This window comes from Schistocerca cancellata, chromosome 2 (assembly GCF_023864275.1).
Source record: "Schistocerca cancellata isolate TAMUIC-IGC-003103 chromosome 2, iqSchCanc2.1, whole genome shotgun sequence".
In the NCBI taxonomy this organism is placed as follows: Eukaryota; Metazoa; Arthropoda; class Insecta; order Orthoptera; family Acrididae; genus Schistocerca; species Schistocerca cancellata.
The window spans coordinates 824,453,817-824,472,393 of NC_064627.1; the positions used below are offsets into that span (position 1 = coordinate 824,453,817).

The window sequence follows — 18,577 nt, forward strand, 5'->3', positions numbered from 1 at the left end:
CGCCTTTCTAGAGAATGCAAAAACTACCAGAAAGTTCCCATTTCACTAGGTGTGCACATCTTCATAAACCTCAAATGCTTATTGCCAGTTGGCATTTAGTTCAATATTGCACACCAGAGAATAACGTTAACTATTGAGGCACTGAACAGCATGATATGCCAGTACTTGGTTAGGGAGAGATGATTAGTGAAATAATGATGGTTTGGATGTGACAGGTGGGATTTGTTGTGATGTATCAGTCTGCTGATTAATTTGATGCAACCTACCATAAATTCCTCTTCTGCACTAGCCTCTTCATTTAAGAGTAGCAGTTCTACCCTACATCCTAATTTATATGTTGGTTGTGTTCCAGTCTCTGCATTTCTCTGCAGATTTTACCCTTTACAGTCTCTCTAGCACAATGGAGGTTATTTCGTGATGTCTTAACACATCCTATCATCTCATCCCTTCTTCTTATCAGTGTTTTCCATGTGTTCCTTTCTTCACTGATTCTGCGGAGAACATCCTCTTCCCTTCTCTTAGAAGTCTGCCTGATTTTCATTGCTCTTCTGTAGCACCACAGCTCATCTGTTCTGGTTTTCCCTCTGTTAGTGATTCACTATCACACAATGCTGTGCTCCAAATCTACATTCTCAGAAATTTCATCCCCAAATTAAGACCTATGTTTGACACCAGTAGACTTCTCGTGACATGCAGTATCCTCTTTGCTTGTACTCTTCTGCTTTTTGTGTCTTCCTTGCTCGTGGGTTCCAAGATAGCAGAATCCCTTAGCTTTGTCTGTTTTGTGATCACCAATATTGATCTTAAGTTTCTCATTATTCTCATTTCTGCTACTTCTCATTACTTTTGTCTTTCTTCAGTTTACCCTCAGTCCATATTCTGTGTTTACTAGACATTTCATTCATTTCAAAAGATCTTGTAAGACTTCTTCATCTTTGCTGAGGGTAGCAATGTTGTCAACAAATCTTACCATCGATATCCTTTCACCGTGAATTTTAATCCTACTTTGGACCCTGCCTGTTACTTTTGTCAATGCTTCTTTGATGTGTAAATTGAACAGTGGAGGTGAAAGCTGGCAACCTTTCCTTACCTCCTTTTAATCTGAGCACTTCATTCTTGGCCTTCATACCTTATTGTTCCCTCTTGGGTCTTGCACATATTGTATATTTGTGAAAATGTCTTGATTTTTTGTCAGTCTTGCTGAATTATCTAGCGCAATGTCAGAATGGCCTTTCTGGTGATTTTATCTTTCCTAAAGCCAAACTAGTCATCATCTAAGAGGTTCTCAGTTTTCATTTCCATTCTTCTGTATACTTTTCTGCCAGCAGCTTGGATGCATGAGCTGTTATGCTGATTTTTCAATAGTTCTCACACTTGCCTGCCCTTGATATCTTCAGAATAATGTGGATAATATTTTTCCAAAGGTCTGATAGTAATTTGCCTGTCTCATAGGTTCCACCCACCAAGATGAATAGTCGTTTTGTTGCGACTTCTCCAAGTGATTTTAAAAATTCTGATGGAATGTTATTTATTCCTCTTACATTATTTGATCTCATGCCTTCTGTAGCTCTTTTATGCTGTGACTCACTTTTGTCTACCTTATCGATCCAGCTTCTTCTTCTGTCAAGTTATCCGACAAGTCCTCCTCCTCATAGAAGTCTTCTCTGTATCCTTTCCTTCTGTCCCCTCTCTCCTCTACTTTCAACAGCAGGACTCACATTGTACTCTTAATATTACCACCCGCTTTTAATTTCACTGGAGGTTGTTGTAACTGTCCTACATGCTGAGTCAATCCTTCTGATGATCTTATTTTTTTTCTTTTCTCTTCAATTTCTTCACATTTTCCCTGCAGCCATTTCTCATTGGCTGCCATATGCTCCCTATTTATTTTGTTCCTAAGTTATTTGCTGCAGAGTGTATGCAACGAGGCACAACTTCAATGTGTGTGTGTGTGTGTGTGTGTGTGTGTGTGTGTGTGTGTGTGTGTGTGTGTGAGTGAGCACCAACATATAGGCAAGAGATTAGTGTGGCATTTGTGTCTTTCCGACATATAAGCGGTAAATGTGGAAACATGGACTACGGTCATTTTATTACCAGATGTGTCTAAACAGGACCAACATACTGGCTGCCAAAGGACAAACCCCAGTAAACATCTGTTGGAGAATGAATGTATATGGGACAGCAAGTCTTTCGAATACCACTGTTATGGACTGGTGCACCAAGTTCTGTGCTGGTCAGGATTCGACATAAGACTCCAGTCAATTTGAGAGGACAGCCCCATCCATTATGGACAAGCAGGTGGCTAATGATACGTAAACTTTCCCCATGCAATTAAAATGCTTTCTGTCCACCAAAAAGGGTCAATGATACCTGTCGGATGGGAATGTGCAGCAGGCAATTACAGACATCTTTGCACAGCAAGACACGTTATTTTACCAAATAGGTATCTTGACCTTGGTGCTTGAGTGGGATCATTCCCTCAATGCTCAAGACCATTTTGCCTGGTTGGCGTACTGATTCTGGACTGCTGTACAACCTTACAATGGAAACTTTTTGATTGCACCTTATATGTTGCTGTATTCTTGTCTTTCCCTGAACATTGTTGTACTTCCTTCTTTCTTCAATTATTTGAAGTATTTCTTCCGCTACTCAAGGTTTCTTTGCAGTTACCTTCTTTGTACATGTGTTTGTCTGTCTGAAATCTGTAATTGCTCTTTTTAGAGATGTACACTCCTCTTTAACTGAACTGCCAACTGTGGTATTTCTTATCACTGTATCTGCATCCTTAATAAACTTCAAGCATGTCTCATCATTCCTCTGTAATTCAGTTTCCCACTCCCTTCCACACTGATTCTTCTGGGTGATTCCCTGTAACTTCAGTCCACTCTTCATCATTACTAAATTGTGATCTGAGCCTATGTGTGCTACTGGATTCACCTTACAAGCTAGTATTTGATTTTGGAATTTCTCTCTGACCATGGTTAATGCAGCTGGAATCCCATGTCCCGGGTCTTTTCCACATATACCTCCTCCTCTTGTGATTCTTGAACAGAGTATTTACTATTACCAATTGAAATTTATTGCAGAATTCAGTTAGTCTTTCTGCTGTCTCATTTCTACTGTCAAGCCCATATTCTTCCACAGCCCTTTCTTCTTTACCTACTCCTATGACAGCGTTCCAATCCCCCATGGGTTTTAGATTTTCAGCCTGTGCAGTATCCTTATATACTTTCTCCACCTCTTCATCTTTGGCCTGCACTGTAGTTATGTGTACCTACACTATCATTGTTGGCGTTGGCTTGGTGTTGAATCTGATGAGACTAACCCTGTCACTGAACAGTTCACAGTAGGTAGGTGTAGACAGGACACAACAAACTTTCAATAGGAAATTGAAAAAAATGTAGGAAAGTCATCGAAAAGGAAGAAAGTTTTGTTGTTAGGCAGTTCTCATGCCAGAGGTGTAGGCCAACTTCTGCAGGAGGAATTAGGACCAGAATACCAGGTCACAAATTTTTTTCAAACCAAGTGCTAGTGTGGATCAGGTGACAGAGGATTTAGGTTCACTCTGTAAAGGATTTACCAGGGAAGACACCGTGGTTATTGTGGGAGGGCCAGGGAACAGCATCGACAGAGATCCTGGGTACAGTATAGAGTGTGACCTGGTAAAGATTGCGTCGGCATCGAGACACACCAATGTTGAATTTGTATCTGTCCTGAGACGCCATGACCGGCCTCATTTGGACTCTTCTGTTGGGAGAGTTAATTTGGAGTTGGAACGGCTGCTTGGGTCAGGTGCGGGGGCTCATATTGGTGTGGTTCCTGTTGATTATCTCAGTAGGTGGGACTATACCAGGCGCGGCCTACATCTCAACAGGAAAGGGAAGGGGAAACTGGCTGGGGTAATAGCAGGAAATTTAAGGGGGGGAGGCACTGCCATGAATGGTAAAATACCAGTGGTTACAGGTGTTGGAGCAGCACCTTTTTTAGGATAGGTAAGACAGAAAGATGTCAAGTTCTACGAGAGGTCAGGATTGAAACAAATCTTCAGTTTAGGAAAGAAATTAAACAGCACAATTCTAGCACATTAGATCACCAATCACAGCTACCAATTATAAATTTTCACCAATCACCAGAAATTTTATCTCCACCAAGTTGTATGTCAGTCCTAGGTAATTGCATTGATGAATTAAAGTCACCCAACCCAGTTGACATAATCTGCCTCTCTGAACACCATGTGACCACTGGTATAGGAACTAGGCCTAAGCACAATGAGAAACTCAGACAGGAGAGTACTGCAAATGTTAGAATAAGGAAAGGTTCTCATAAAAGTATAATTAAAAATAATGTAAGTATATTTCATCAAAATATTGGGAGTTTAAAGAATAAAGTAGATGAGCTTCTGGTTTGTTTAGAAGATTTAGAAGCTGAGAATGAAATAGATATACTATGCCTGTCTGAGCATCACATTGTTACTGATATGGATAAGGTAAATGTAAGTGGTTATAAGCTCTCTGCACATGTAATGAGAGAAAATATGGAGAAAGGAGGAGTTGCCATATATGTCAAAAGTTATCATTGTGCAAAAAGTATAGAAACAAAAAAGTTTTGTGTAGAGAAACATATAGAAGCATGTGCCTGTGAGCTTAAATTAAATAAAGGCACATTTATAATTGTAACTGTATATAGGTCCCCATCAGGAAATTTTCATTTATTTCTGAAAAATTTGGACTCCTTGTTGTGCTATCTGTCAGACAGGGGGAAGCAAATTATTATTTGTGGGGACTTCAATGTAGATTCTCTGAAAGAGGGTAATAGGAAAAATGACCTTGAAGTATTACTCGGTTCTTTCAATTTGACACCCGTTACTGATTTTCCTACTCGGGTGGTAAAGGATAGCAGCTCACTGATAGATAACTTCTTTGTAGACCAAGATAAGTTTAACCAGATAAATGCTCAGCCTGTTGAGAATGGTCTTTCTGATCATGGTGCACATCTAGTTACAATATATGACATAGCTCCATTCAGCAATACTAAACAGTCCTCCAAAGTAGTACGTTCAGTCAACGATTTAACAATTGCAAATTTCAGGGAAAGCCTACAGCAGTTAGACTGGGATGAGGTGTACCGTGAACCTGATGCCAATTTAAAATATAATTTATTTCATGACATTTTTGTAAATGCATTTGAAAACTGCTTCCCCAAGAAAATAGTTAAATATACTCATAAGAAACCTTGTAACAAACCATGGCTTACTAAGGGTATAAAAATATCTTGTAACCGGAAAAGGGAAATGTATCTGACAGCAAGAAAGAGTAGTGACCCAGAAACTATCAAAAATTATAAAAACTACTGTGTTATATTAAGAAAAGTTATTAAAAAATCCAGGAGTATGTGTATCATGTCTGAAATCAGCAACTCTGATAATAAAATTAAAACAATTTGGAATATTATTAAAAGAGAAACAGGTCAACCAAGAGCAGAGGAAGACAGTATTACCATCAAATTGAATGAAAGCTTTACGAACAAAAAGTCAGAAGTTGAAAATATTTTTAATAATCATTTTCTAAATGTTGTGGATATAGTAGGATCCAGGTGTTCATTAGAAGATGCTAGGCTGTTAATGGAAGAGGCCATACCTATGCAATTTGATACAATTGAAATCTCACCCACTTCTCCCTCTGAAATTAAGAAAATAATAAACTTGCTTAAAAGCAAAAACTCACATTGAATTGATGGCATTTCCAGCAAAATACTAAAAGCTTGTTCTCAACAGATAAGTAAGATTCTCAGCCACCTGTGTAATAGCTCTCTGGAACAGGGCATTTTCCCTGATAGGCTGAAATATGCTATTGTTATACCTTTGCATAAAAAGGGGGATAGATCTGATGTCAACAATTACCATCCAATCTCCCTTCTAACAGCTTTATCCAAAATTTTTGAGAAAGTAATGTATTCAAGAGTAGCTTCACATATCTGTAAAAATGAAGTACTAACAAAATGTCAGTTTGGTTTCCAGAAAGGTTTTTCAACAGAAAATGCCATATATGCTTTCACCAGTCAAATTTTGAATGAACTGAATAACCGAAAACCACCCATTGGGATTTTTTGTGATCTCTCAAAGGCTTTTGACTGTGTAAATCATGAAATTCTGCTAGACAAGCTCAAGTATTGTGGCATGAGTGGGACAGTGCACAAATGGTTTAATTCGTACCTAACTGGAAGAGTGCAGAAAATTGAAATAAGTAGTTCTCGTAACATGCAAAGATCAGCACATTCCTCAAACTGGGGAACTATCAAGAATGGGGTTCCACAAGGGTCAGTCTTGGGTCCTTTGTTGTTCTTATTATATATTAATGACTTGCCATTCTATATTCATGAAGAGGCAAAGTTAGTTCTCTTTGCTGATGATACAAGTATAGTAATCACACCTGAGAAACAAGAATTATCTGATGAAATTGTCAATACTGTCTTTCAGAAAATTACTAAGTGGTTCCTTGTAAACGGACTCTCACTGAATTTTGATAAGACACAGTACATACAGTTCCGTACAGTGAATGGTATGATGCCATTAATAAATATAGACCTTAATCAGAAGCATATAGCTAAGGTAGAATATTCCAAATTTTTAGGTATGTCCATTGATGAGAGATTAAATTGGAAGAAACACATTGATGATCTGCTGAAACATTTGAGTTCAGCTACTTATGCAATAAGGGTCATTGCAAATTTTGGTGATAAACATCTTAGTAAATTAGCTTACTACGGCTATTTTCACTCATTGCTTTCATATGGCATCATATTTTGGGGTAATTCATCACTGAGGAATAAAGTATTTATTGCACAAAAGCGTGTAATCAGAATAATAGCTGGAGTCCACCCAAGATCATCCTGCAGACATTTATTTAAGGATCTAGGGATATTCACAGTAGCTTCTCAGTATATATACTCTCTTATGAAATTTGTTATTAACAACCAAACCCAATTCAAAAGTAATAGCAGTGTGCATAACTACAATACTAGGAGAAAGGACGATCTTCACTATTCAAGATTAAATCTAACTTTGGCACAGAAAGGGGTGAATTATACTGGTACTAAAGTCTTTGGTCACTTACCAAATAGTATCAAAAGTCTGACAGATAATCAACAAGAATTTAAGAAGAAATTAAAAGAATTTCTGAATGACAACTCCTTCTACTCCATAGAGGAATTTTTAGATATAAATTAAGAAAAAAAATTATTAAAAAATAAAAAAAATAAAAATAAAAAATAAAGAAAAATAAAAAACACAAAAAAATAAAGTTGTTATATTAACTTAAGTATGTTGTTAAATTAACCTAATTATGTCATGTATTGAAAAATTCGACTCGTTCCACATCATTACGAAATATCGTATTCATGATCCATGGAACTAGTATTAATCTAATCTAATCTAACAGTATTCACTCTTTGCCCTCTCTTTCCATACATAGTGAGTATTACTCCAGTTATACAATTTTCTGCTGGTATTGATATTACCTTGTATTTGTCTAACTAGAAATCCTTATCATCTGTCCATTTTACAACACTGACCCCTACTACATTTATATTGAATCCTGCATTTCCCTTTTCAGGTTTTCTAGCTTTCCTACTATTTCAGACCTCTAACACCCCATGTACCGATGCATAGAATGTTGCATAGCTCACTTACTACTTCTGACTTCTAACATCCCATGCTCCGACACATAGAATGTTATCCCTTTGTTGGTTATTCAGTCTTTTTTTGTGCCAGTTGTAATGGAAAAGACTTGGAAACGAACGGTCACTTTAGCAGCTACAAGGGCTGCCTGTTTTTCCAGGCTTCATTCCTGTTACACGTCCCAAGGTTCCGAATGTGCTGGTTTATAGACATTCGACAGGAAAGATAAGCACGTTGTACTGTTGGAAGAAGGATGGAGTGCCCACTTTGTAGGCAACTCACAAATCTAATTGAAGTACAGATGGTATAATGATTGCAAGGCTGTGTTCTATAGCACCTGCAGCTTCGTACCTTGTCTGAGACAGTGAAGGCCCACTCGGGATGTACATACTTCAGAGTGGGGTGTATCACTAGAAACAGTCATTTCCAGTTAGTTAACATCATAATTTCAGAAAACTGTTTTTACTTGCGTTCAATGACACTTTCACTGCAATGAAAGTAAATTCAACCAACTTTACAGAGTTGAATGTAATGACCAGTTTTTTTCCGGACGGTTAATTTAAATCCAGTTGCATTCTCAGCATAAGTAGTGATTATTATGTAAAGTATACATTAAAAATATTTTTATGTTCTCAAATAATTTTTAATGGCAGGAAAACAGTTTATTGATGGAACAGGGCTTATGATGAAACCAAAAGAAAATAATGTAAATGGTGGGAAGATGTAAACTCTGAGAATATAAAAATAGGTTTTACTAACATACGTATAAAATGATGATCAAATAACAGTGCTCTCAAAATTTTAAAATCACATGCATAGGGAAAAAATGTTTGCCCATACCCACATGAAAACCTGCAGGCAGCCCTGGTATGAAACTCCCCTTGTCACATAACATCAGTATGAAACACCCTCTGCCATGCAACACTGGTTGGAAACAACCTCTTACACACAGCATCAGTATTAATAGCACCATCTGCCTCCCAACAGTGACATGGGTGCTCTAAGTGCACAGGAGATATGCATAAAGCTGCTGGATTACAGTGCCACAACATGTGAGCTACCACAATTCTAAGGAGTTCCGACATTCACTGCTAGATGGCAATGGCATTGTTTTCACAATGGGAGACAACATCAGTCCATCATAGTTTGGCCAATTTGCATGAAATATTCATAAGTTATACATGCAAATCTTCCACATAAATCATATTATCTGTTAGTGAAATCATGTCAGAATCCCTATATTAGTTCCTGAGATAAGTTGGAACATACAGGCACAACCACTATAATGGATTCGATTTATATGTGTATTGATACAGATAGAAGAAGATAAATTAGAAAAGGGTGAATCAGCAGTAAACCTTTCTCTGCTTTATGGGACGGATAAACAAACAGTGAGAAATAAACAGAATTTTTTAAAACGTGTTAAATCTTGCAACCAGAGCTGTAAGCCAAGACATATTATCTCAGCATAAGTATCTGAAGAAGTCAGCTTGACAAAACTAGATGAAGCACTGCACTGCACTGCACTGATTCCAGCAGAAAGAGTTCCAATATCAGGTCCATTGTTAATAGGGGAAACACAAGAGCTACATGAAGCCCTGAAGATTGAAGGAACATTTAATGCTTCATTACTATGGAATTCAAAAAAATTGTTGTCCAGGGCGAGAAACTTAGTCCTAACAAAGACCTAACTGATGCTTTCTGTGATGGATTATATGATTACATTGAACAGAACAATTTTCTATCGGAGCAGATTTACAACACCAATGAATCTGGACTGTCCTGGAAGGGCATGCTCATACTAAATTTAGCCCCTCAGACTGAAATGTACACTACCAGACATGAGTCTAGTAAAGAAAGCTAAATGTTGTTTTCTGCACAAATTCAGTTGGTGAACAGAAATTGCTGCCAGTCATTATTGGTAAATAAAAAAAGCACATGAATTCAAAGAAATAATAATTTACCATTTTAATACATATATAAGAAAGAAGCCCCTATGTATAGGGTGATTATAATTTAACGTAAACTTTCAAAATGCTGTAGAAATAACACCACTGGTCAGAATGATGTCAAATTGCAACAGAATATTTATCGGAGAAGGGGGAGAAGTATAACAGAAGAAAAAAGAATAGTGTGAAAATTGATTAGTAGATGGTGCAGTATGTGTTAGAATATGAAAAAGAAAACACCTGTCGTTCGCACGACCAATTGAAGTTGGTATAAACACACCGGGTACACGGCTTTCCCTCCTTTCACATCTGTGACGTTCGCCATGACAGCCTCAATGCAGGATCGCGCTCTGCTTGGAAAGCTGTATTACGAGAATGATGACTGCACAAGTCACTCTGCAGAAGTTCTGGACACTGAAGGATTTGAAAAAAGACGTTGGTCTGATGACTTCCATAGATCTGGAGAAAATTATTCAGAAATTTTAAAAGACAGTTTCTTTTGGTGTGCAACCTGATAGAGGGAGTAAATGAATTGTCGGTGGAAGCAGTGGCCACAGCAGTGCAAGAGGGGATGTGTGGTGGTGTGCAAACATTAAGTGCATGGAGAATTGCCTGAACATTGGACATACCCGTGAGCACAGTGCGTAAAATCCTACAAAATATCCTTCTTTGCTATCCATTCAAAATTACCCGTGTGCACGAGTTGCTTCCTGTTTATCTGCCAGCAAGAGAGACCTTTGCTTTATAATTTGTTGCTCGCGTGGAAGATTTTGTGGACAGAAGAAGCCCCCTTCCATCTGACAGTATATGTCAATATACAGAATTGTTGAATATGAGCAATGGAAAATCCACACACAAATCAATCAGTGCCACTTCATCCTGAATAGGTCACTGTGTGGTGCAGGTTTACGGCATCGTTTATCAGAGGGCCATATTTTTTCGAAGAGACAGGTGCTTCCAGTCCTGTTATCTGTACAGTCACTGGTAAGCGCTATGAATGTCTTTTGCCCAACCATGTCATTCCAGTTCTCTAACAGTGTGGATGGGATCATTTTTATGCAAGATGGTGCACCTGTGCACATTGCAAATTCAGTTATACAGCTGCTGAAGCACCATTTCCGAAATGCTAGAATTATCAGCTGCCATTTCCCTACAGCCTGTCCGTCCTGATCACCTCATCTTAATCCATGTGACTTCTGGCTGTGGGGCTGTCTGAAAGATGTTCTATTCAGTGTTCCGATTGCAAACTTAGCTGCACTAAAGGCATGCATTGTGCAACACATTCTGAACATGACCCCGGAAACACTTCGATCAGTTGTGGAACATGCTGTTTCTCGATTTCAACTTGTTGCAGAAAAGTGTGGACAGCATGTTGAACATGTTTTGCACCAGTCATACGGAAATTAATTATCCAATTTGATTTTGACTGATGCTCTTTATGCAGTTTCTAGCCTCAGGACAATTAAAAACCAATGTGATTGATGCTTTTTATGCAGTTTTGACCTGAGGACAATTAAAAACCCATGTGATCGATGCTTTTTATGTGGTTTTTGGTCTCAGGACAACAAAACACTGATTTTTCCCATCCGATGTGATGAGATCTTGCTGTGGTGGATGGGATTATGTAACTGACAGTATCTCACCTGTACACCCATGTACACTGAGTAGTACAGTTTAGTCAATGTCAGACATACACCTTAGGCATTGTTGTATGATTTATTTGTCATTTGTAGTCTACTACTATTAAATTCTGATGCTTACAGCACTCTCTGTTGCTACATTTTGTAACTATTTTTTTTGTTCTACCATACATTTTCCCCCTAGTCTGATAATATTCCATTGCAATTTGATGTCATTCTGACCACTGGTGTTATTTCTATAGCGGTTCGATAGTTTAACTTTGATTATAATCACCCTGTACATTACTGTCTTCGGCAACTGTTTTCATTTTATGTTGTTCCTGCGGTGCATACATATTTGGAGGGAAAGGTTTACCTTAAAGAGATGTTCTGTTATTCCACAACACATCTTGCCATCCTACATATGACGTGTTTGTTTCAGATGACACAATGACTTTTATGCGCTACCTTCCACCTTGTGTTACATCACTCATACTGCCAGTGGGCCAAGGTCTAACCACGGCCATGAAACAACGTTGCCAGTCAAATATCATGAAACAGCTTGTGTGAGAAGGTTCCTACATCCCAGTGTTTAGAAATCACTGAACTTACCCATTGCAGTCAGTGGTGTTCATAGGGTTTTGGACAATGTGAAGCTAGCGAAAATGGCTCACTTACAAACAAAAAAGACAAAATCTTCTGCTGAAAAATGGCTTTCAAAGTACCATAACTGAGGAATGTGATACACCTTGTTGTCTGAGCAATGTTATGAAACAAATCTCTGGCTATGAAGACACAGATGGTGACTGGGTAATGATACTTATAAATCGGGATTTGAGTAATTTAATGATACAGATATCATGAACAAAGTATGTATGGTAGAGAGAGGTCTTGCATCTAGGTCTATCACAGGGATATGACCCATGAGGTAAGGGGTTGGAGGCAAGGGTTGTGTAGGGATGGGCGAGTGTATTGTGTAGGTTCAATGGACTGTGGAATACCACTGTGGGAGGGGTGGAAGGATAGTGGGCAGGACATTTCTCATTTCAGAGCATGAGTAGGTAGGTGCCCATAGCACAGGACAGTGAATTGCTGCTGGGGAGTGTGCAGAGACAAGGTGGAGAGAGGTTAGGGCAGCTATGTGCATTTGGGAGGCTAGACGGAGGGCAGGGGAGAGGTCTTACTGGCTTTTTGTTAATTTATGCCTGTCTGCAATTCAGCATCTCCACTATATGGTGAATTGTAACTTTGGTTTTCATAATATTGTTACATTCAGTCCTGGATTTTCCATTTTTTTAATAAAAAATTGCTGCTGCTCCCAGTTTGCTTAAGGCCACGTAATGTATTAGTCAGCCTTTGTTGCTAAAGGTACTTCATAAGGGATCTGCAGCACTGCCGTTCTGGTCACAGACTGGCGACTGACCGCCGTGTCATCCATTATTGTAATGCAAAAGACTTGTAAGATTTAGTTGCTCTTATACTCCTCAATGTTTTCCGCTACTGGACTTGCATGTGAGTTACCTTTGACCAAAGTCATTTCATGTCATTATTAGAATGTGCAGGGTCTCCAGCACACTGAAATGCTATGACTATGACTTGGTCTAGTAATTGCAGAAATTCATTTTTCTAAAGTTTCTGCAAGTGACCCTTCTAAGCCAATCCAGTAAAACAAGACACTTTATTAATGTGGTTTTGAAGACATACATTTGCCGTGAAACAGTGTTGGAAATTTGAGTAAAAGTGGCACACTAACTTTCATTATGCTACTAGTTTACAGATATCATTGATCTGAAACTTACTAGCAGTTTAAAACTGTATGTCAGGCCAAGACTCGAACTGAGAACCTTTACCCTACCCAGGCAAAAGCTGTGAAGGAGAATTGTGACTCGTGCCGAGATAACTCAGTTGACAGAGCATTTATCCATAAAAATCAAAGGTTCCTGGATTCAGTCCCAGTCTGGTAAATAGTTTTAATCTGCCAGTAAGTTTCAAATTGATGCACCCTCTGCTCCAGAGTGAATCATTTCTTCTCGGTGTAATTGATGTCCCCCACGAACCAAGCATCTTGCAATGGTGGAGTGGCTTGTGAGCTTCTACAGTAAAGATAACCATACCATAGGTGCAGAGGTGAATCTGAGAGAGGTCAAACAAACATACAATTCCTGAAGTTGGGTTGTTGCCTTTTCAGTAGTGGCACAGTCAAAAGTCTGGTTGGCTGTCTGATCTGACCATGTAACATTAACCAATTGGCTTCACTTTATTGGTATGGTGACCGGCTGAAACCAAGGTAAATTACAGCTGTTATTTTTCCTGAGGGCATGAAGCTCTACTGTATGGCTTAATGATAATGGCACCTCCCTGGGTATAATATTCCAGAGGCAAAATAATGCCCCATCCTCATCTCCAGTAGAGGACTCCTCTGGAGGATGTCATCATCAGGAAAAACAAAACTGATATTCTACAGGTCATGGCAAGTAATGTTAGATCCCTTAATTAGGTAGTTAGGTTAGAAAATTTAAAAAGTGAAAAGTTGAACTCAGTTGTAACAGGGAATTTATGAAATATGGTGGCAGGATGAACATGAGGTTATAAATACAAAATCAAAATTTAATGGTGAGGAGTGACTGGAACTCAATAATAGGAAAAGGAAGAGAAGGAAAAATAATAGTAGAACATGGACTGCGGGAAAAGAATGAAAGAGAAAGCTGCTTGGTAGAATTCTGACAGAGCATAATTTAATCATTGCTGAAACTCTGTTGAAGGATTGTGAAAGAAGGTTTTGTGTGTAGATGATACTTTGAGACACCAGATGGTTTCAGATAGATTACCTAACAGTAAGACAGAGGTGTAAAAATCAGATTTTAAACAGCAAAATGTTTCCAGGGGTTTATCTTGACTCTGATTATAATTTATTGCTTATGAACTGCAGATTAAAACTGAAGAACTAGCAGAAAGGTTGAAAATTAAGGATATGGGATGTGGTGAAAAAAAAAAAAAAACAGGTGTTGTAGATAGTTTTAGAGGGGACTTGAGACAACAGTTGACTGAAACCAGGGGAAAGGAATAACTAGAAGACAAATGGGTGACTTAAACCCTTTTCTGGCCAAAGTATCAAAAACTGTACCAAATTATTTGATATTTGGTGATAATATTACAAATGCAACTAAAAGTAGAGTAGCGCAATGTAATACATATGTAAGGGACAGTAAAAAAGTTTCTGTCCAAAGGCTGTACAGTCCAGAATCATTATACCAACTAGGGAAAATCACTGTGAGCATTGAGGCAGTCGTCCGAGCAATGGAAATGTTGAAGTACCCATTTGGTAAAACACTGTGACCTGATGTGTGAAGAAGTCCGTAACCACCTGTTGCACCTCCTTGTCTGACAGGTATTGCAGACACTTCAAGGCCTTTTTTAAGGGACTGAAGGAGTGATAATCACATTGTAGAGATCAGGGTTATAGGGCGTGTGCTCGAGTTTCTCTCACCTGAGTTGGTCTAACTTCTGTGTTGTGACATTTACGGTATGGTGTCGTGCATCTATCAGCACAGAACATGGTGCACTTTCCACATGGTGGTCTTCGACAATTTGTCCCATACACATTCTTCATGCTTTGATGTGTGTCTACTGATGTTTGTCCTTTGGCAGCCAAGAAAAGAATGATAGAACGTTGGTCCTGTGTGGACATGTTTGGTAACGATGTTTCCGTAGTTCGTATTTCCGCATTTAACCCATGTACATCGAAGGACACGGATGCCACACTAATCCCTTGTCTACATGTCAGTTCTTATATACGCTCATCGGAGTCATGCTACATTGCATATATGCCACAGCAACACCCTTAAATGGAAAGATTTTGATTCTGCTTTTTTCTTGTTTTCATTTATGTATGAAACACAAGTCATTTCTGAGTCCTATAAGGACGTGTTCATCATATCTGATAGTATTATTTACTTTGCTTTAGAAATATCAGTTCACTTTAAGTAAAACAATACGAAACCAGATTATAAAAATCAAAAACACTCAAAATTATTTCGTTTCACATCGGCAGAGCTTGTAAACTCAGTGGTGTGAGTGTGCACCATTTTTTTCTGTTCTCTGTAGCCACAGATATTGAACTATCTCAACCAAAGAGTTTTCTGACCTAAAGCAGAGGTACTGAGATGTTGCAACAGGGTGCCAGTGCATGAATTAAACTCCATGCTGTTTTATGACTATAAAGTGGAAGGCACAGAAAAAGATTAAAGAGATGAAATAGTGAAAGCAGCAGAGGAACAGCAATGCAAAAAGAGAAGGCCCAGTAGAAATTCTTGGATAACACTGGAGATACTGAGTTCAGTTCATGAAAGGAGAAAATAAAACGAAGCAGGGGAAACGGAATACAGAGGTCTGGAAAATGAGATTGGTAGAAAGTGAGAAATGGCTGAGCAGGACTCAAAAACTAATGCGAGGCTGTAGAAGCCATATAAAACTAGGTGAAAGCTGGAAACTACCTGTCAGAAAATAATTTAGACCATTGAAGAAGAGAGGAGCAGTGTATGAATATCAAGAGCCCAACTGCCAAGCCATTAAAGAAGGGAAATATGAAAGATGAGAAGAATACGTTGAAGGGATAAAAAGGGAAATGAATTTGAAGGTAATATTATGGAAGGGGAAGAGGAAATAGACAAAGGTGAGTTGGAAGAAAGACCTGAGTCCAAGCAAGGATCCTGTAGTAAATGAATACACTCTTTGAAATTTTGAGAGTAGCAAGAATATAATACATGGACTAAAAATTTATTTATAACTTGTACAGAAATCAGATTGTAATTATAAGAATCAAAGGACATGAAAGGGAAGCCATATCCTCAATGTTATTCAATTTGTACAATGAGCAAACCAAGGAGAAATTTAGAAATGGAATTGAAGTTCAGGGAGAAGAAATAAAAGTTTTGCAATTTACCAGTGATATTGTGATTCTGTCAGAGACAGCTAAAGACTTGGAAGAGCAGCTAACTGGAATGGATAGTGTCTTGAAAAGTGATTATAAGGTGATGATCTATAAAAATAAAACAAGGGTAATGGAATGTAGTTAAATTAAATCAAGTGAGATCGGGAAATGATGCACTAAAAGTAGTAAATGGGTTTTGCTATTTGGGCAGCAAATACCTGATGATGGCTGAAGCAGAGAGGATATAAAATGCAGACTGGCTGTAGCATTTGAACTGAAGGACACGACAAACAATATAATTGATGTTGTCAAGTCATAAAAGAACTTATCAGTGAGTGGTAGTGGTGACGTTCATCCATGATTACGAGTTGCTCATCGATATAGTTGTTTATCATACTACATCTCCTCTGAGAAAGAACTATAGGCACCAATTTTTTGAATATTTAATGAATATTTTATTAATGAGTATTTAATTTTATGAATATTTAAAATTAGATAAATTAGTTCATAGTGCTTTTGGAAATTATTCTTCAAGTGGCTACAAGTCTTTAGAAAGATAAGAAGTAATCTGTCATGTGATGTATAACTTCAACTGATTGCCATCTGCAAATAGGATTAAAAAATAGCATAGTATCAGTTATAAACCTGCATGCTTTCAATACTGCCTTAGGATGAGGAATGTACTGGGGCGCGTAAACACAACTGGCACTACAATTTTTTTCTGTTTATGGGAACCCTTTATTGAAAAAATGAATAAGGATTATATCACAGATATTCCCAACTTTTGCCATCATTCTGGCAGCTGCCACATTTTGCATGAAATTTGTCATTGGTGATGAACTTCTTACTTCACATGACCTTTTTAATTGCGCTGAATAGAGCATAGTTGCTAGGAGCCAGATCCGGCAAATATGGAGCATACAGCAGCACAGTAAACCCTAAACCATAATTTACATATGGTGGCAATGGTCTGGCGAATATCAGTATGCTTCCACTCCACAGACTAACATTTCTTTTCTAGAGTCTCGTGCAAGAACCATGACTTGTCAATGGTGACCAGACACTCAAAGAACTCAACAGGTTCTGCACTCTGCTGTTGCAGTAAATGTTGGCATATCTCCACAAGCTTCTGTTTCTGCACAGTCGTGAGGGATTGGGGCACCCATTGCGTACATACCTTCCTCATCCTCAAATTTTCATGGATGATGGTGTGGAGTGCTCCCCGTGATGGACCTGATGTCGTCTCTAGTTCATCAAATGTGTTTCACCTGTGCTCCATTACAAGTGATTGAAACACTGGACAGACATCAGCACTGATCTCCAACTTAGTGCTGTGTCCCCACACGTGGCTACTAAACTCTTGTGGATGTCTGAAGCAGTCACGCCTTCCCTCCAGAGAAATCATACTGTCCACTGTTACCTGTGCTTGTCTGCTTCCACGTTGTCTTATCACATATTCATGAGCCAGAACAAATGTTGCTGCAATGTATCACCTATGGGAAGCAGCAACACCATCTGGTGGCAGTAAACAGCACTATAGTTTGTCTCATGCTTACCTTGAGACACATTTCAAACTTCTACTGTACAGGAGTTTTAGAGGGAGTGCCAGTCAGTATGGAATGAACTAATTATTTGTTAGATGTAAATTAGATGCAACATGAAGCTTCATTTACTCTCTTATTATTGACAAAAACCAATTTACAACAATTTTGTTTCAGGTAAACCGAATGTATTGGTTATGTATTCCCCATCAAGAGGTGCCCATGTGAAAGCTGTTCGAGAGTTGGTCAACTTCCTACGAGAGCATTGTCGTATGAATGTACTTTTTGATTTGGATGATATAAAAGTCAGCCCAGATCCAGTAAGTGAAATGTTGAGTGATACAGTATGTCATCACCTCCTTGTCATTATTCAATCATTTCCTTTCATTTCTGTTCTTGTGACATGCGTAATATTTCATTGGTAGTGAAGTCATCAGAAATAGTATAAATTTCTGTTGATTTGTGTTATTTTATGCTTTAGTTAAAAACTGGTTGAAATATTTAAAATAAATTGTGAATAGTACTTTTTCCAGGATGACATTTTAGCACAATTTTTGAGTTGTTGGTAGTTATCTTACTTTGTAACTAGTTTCTTAAATAACTCATTGCCACTTGCAACTGTTTAATTTCTAGTTCATTTATGCACTGCTGTACAATTTTGGCCTTAGGTCATTTTGAAATACCATGTGCTCACATCTCGACAGCATTATTATGTCTGGCATCAGTTTTTACGTTAAAACTGTTAACTGCATGTTCCTGTTTGCTAGTAATTTCTACATTAGCAATAATTGGTTCTACTACAGCCATTGAATGGATGAAATTGAAAAAAAAATTAACAATATTTTTGTTGAATTAACAGTTCG

The 18,577-nt window shown here is 38.2% G+C and overlaps 1 protein-coding gene across 1 annotated transcript in view; it reads left to right on the forward strand.

Annotated features, from left to right (window-relative positions):
* LOC126162708 (uncharacterized) overlaps positions 1 to 18,577 on the forward strand; it is a 157,316-nt gene that overhangs the window by 127,077 nt on the left and 11,662 nt on the right. The window contains exon 7 of the mRNA XM_049919367.1: positions 17,892 to 18,034. Within this exon, the coding sequence (XP_049775324.1) occupies positions 17,892 to 18,034 (143 nt within the window). The remainder of the gene's footprint in view (positions 1 to 17,891; positions 18,035 to 18,577) is intronic.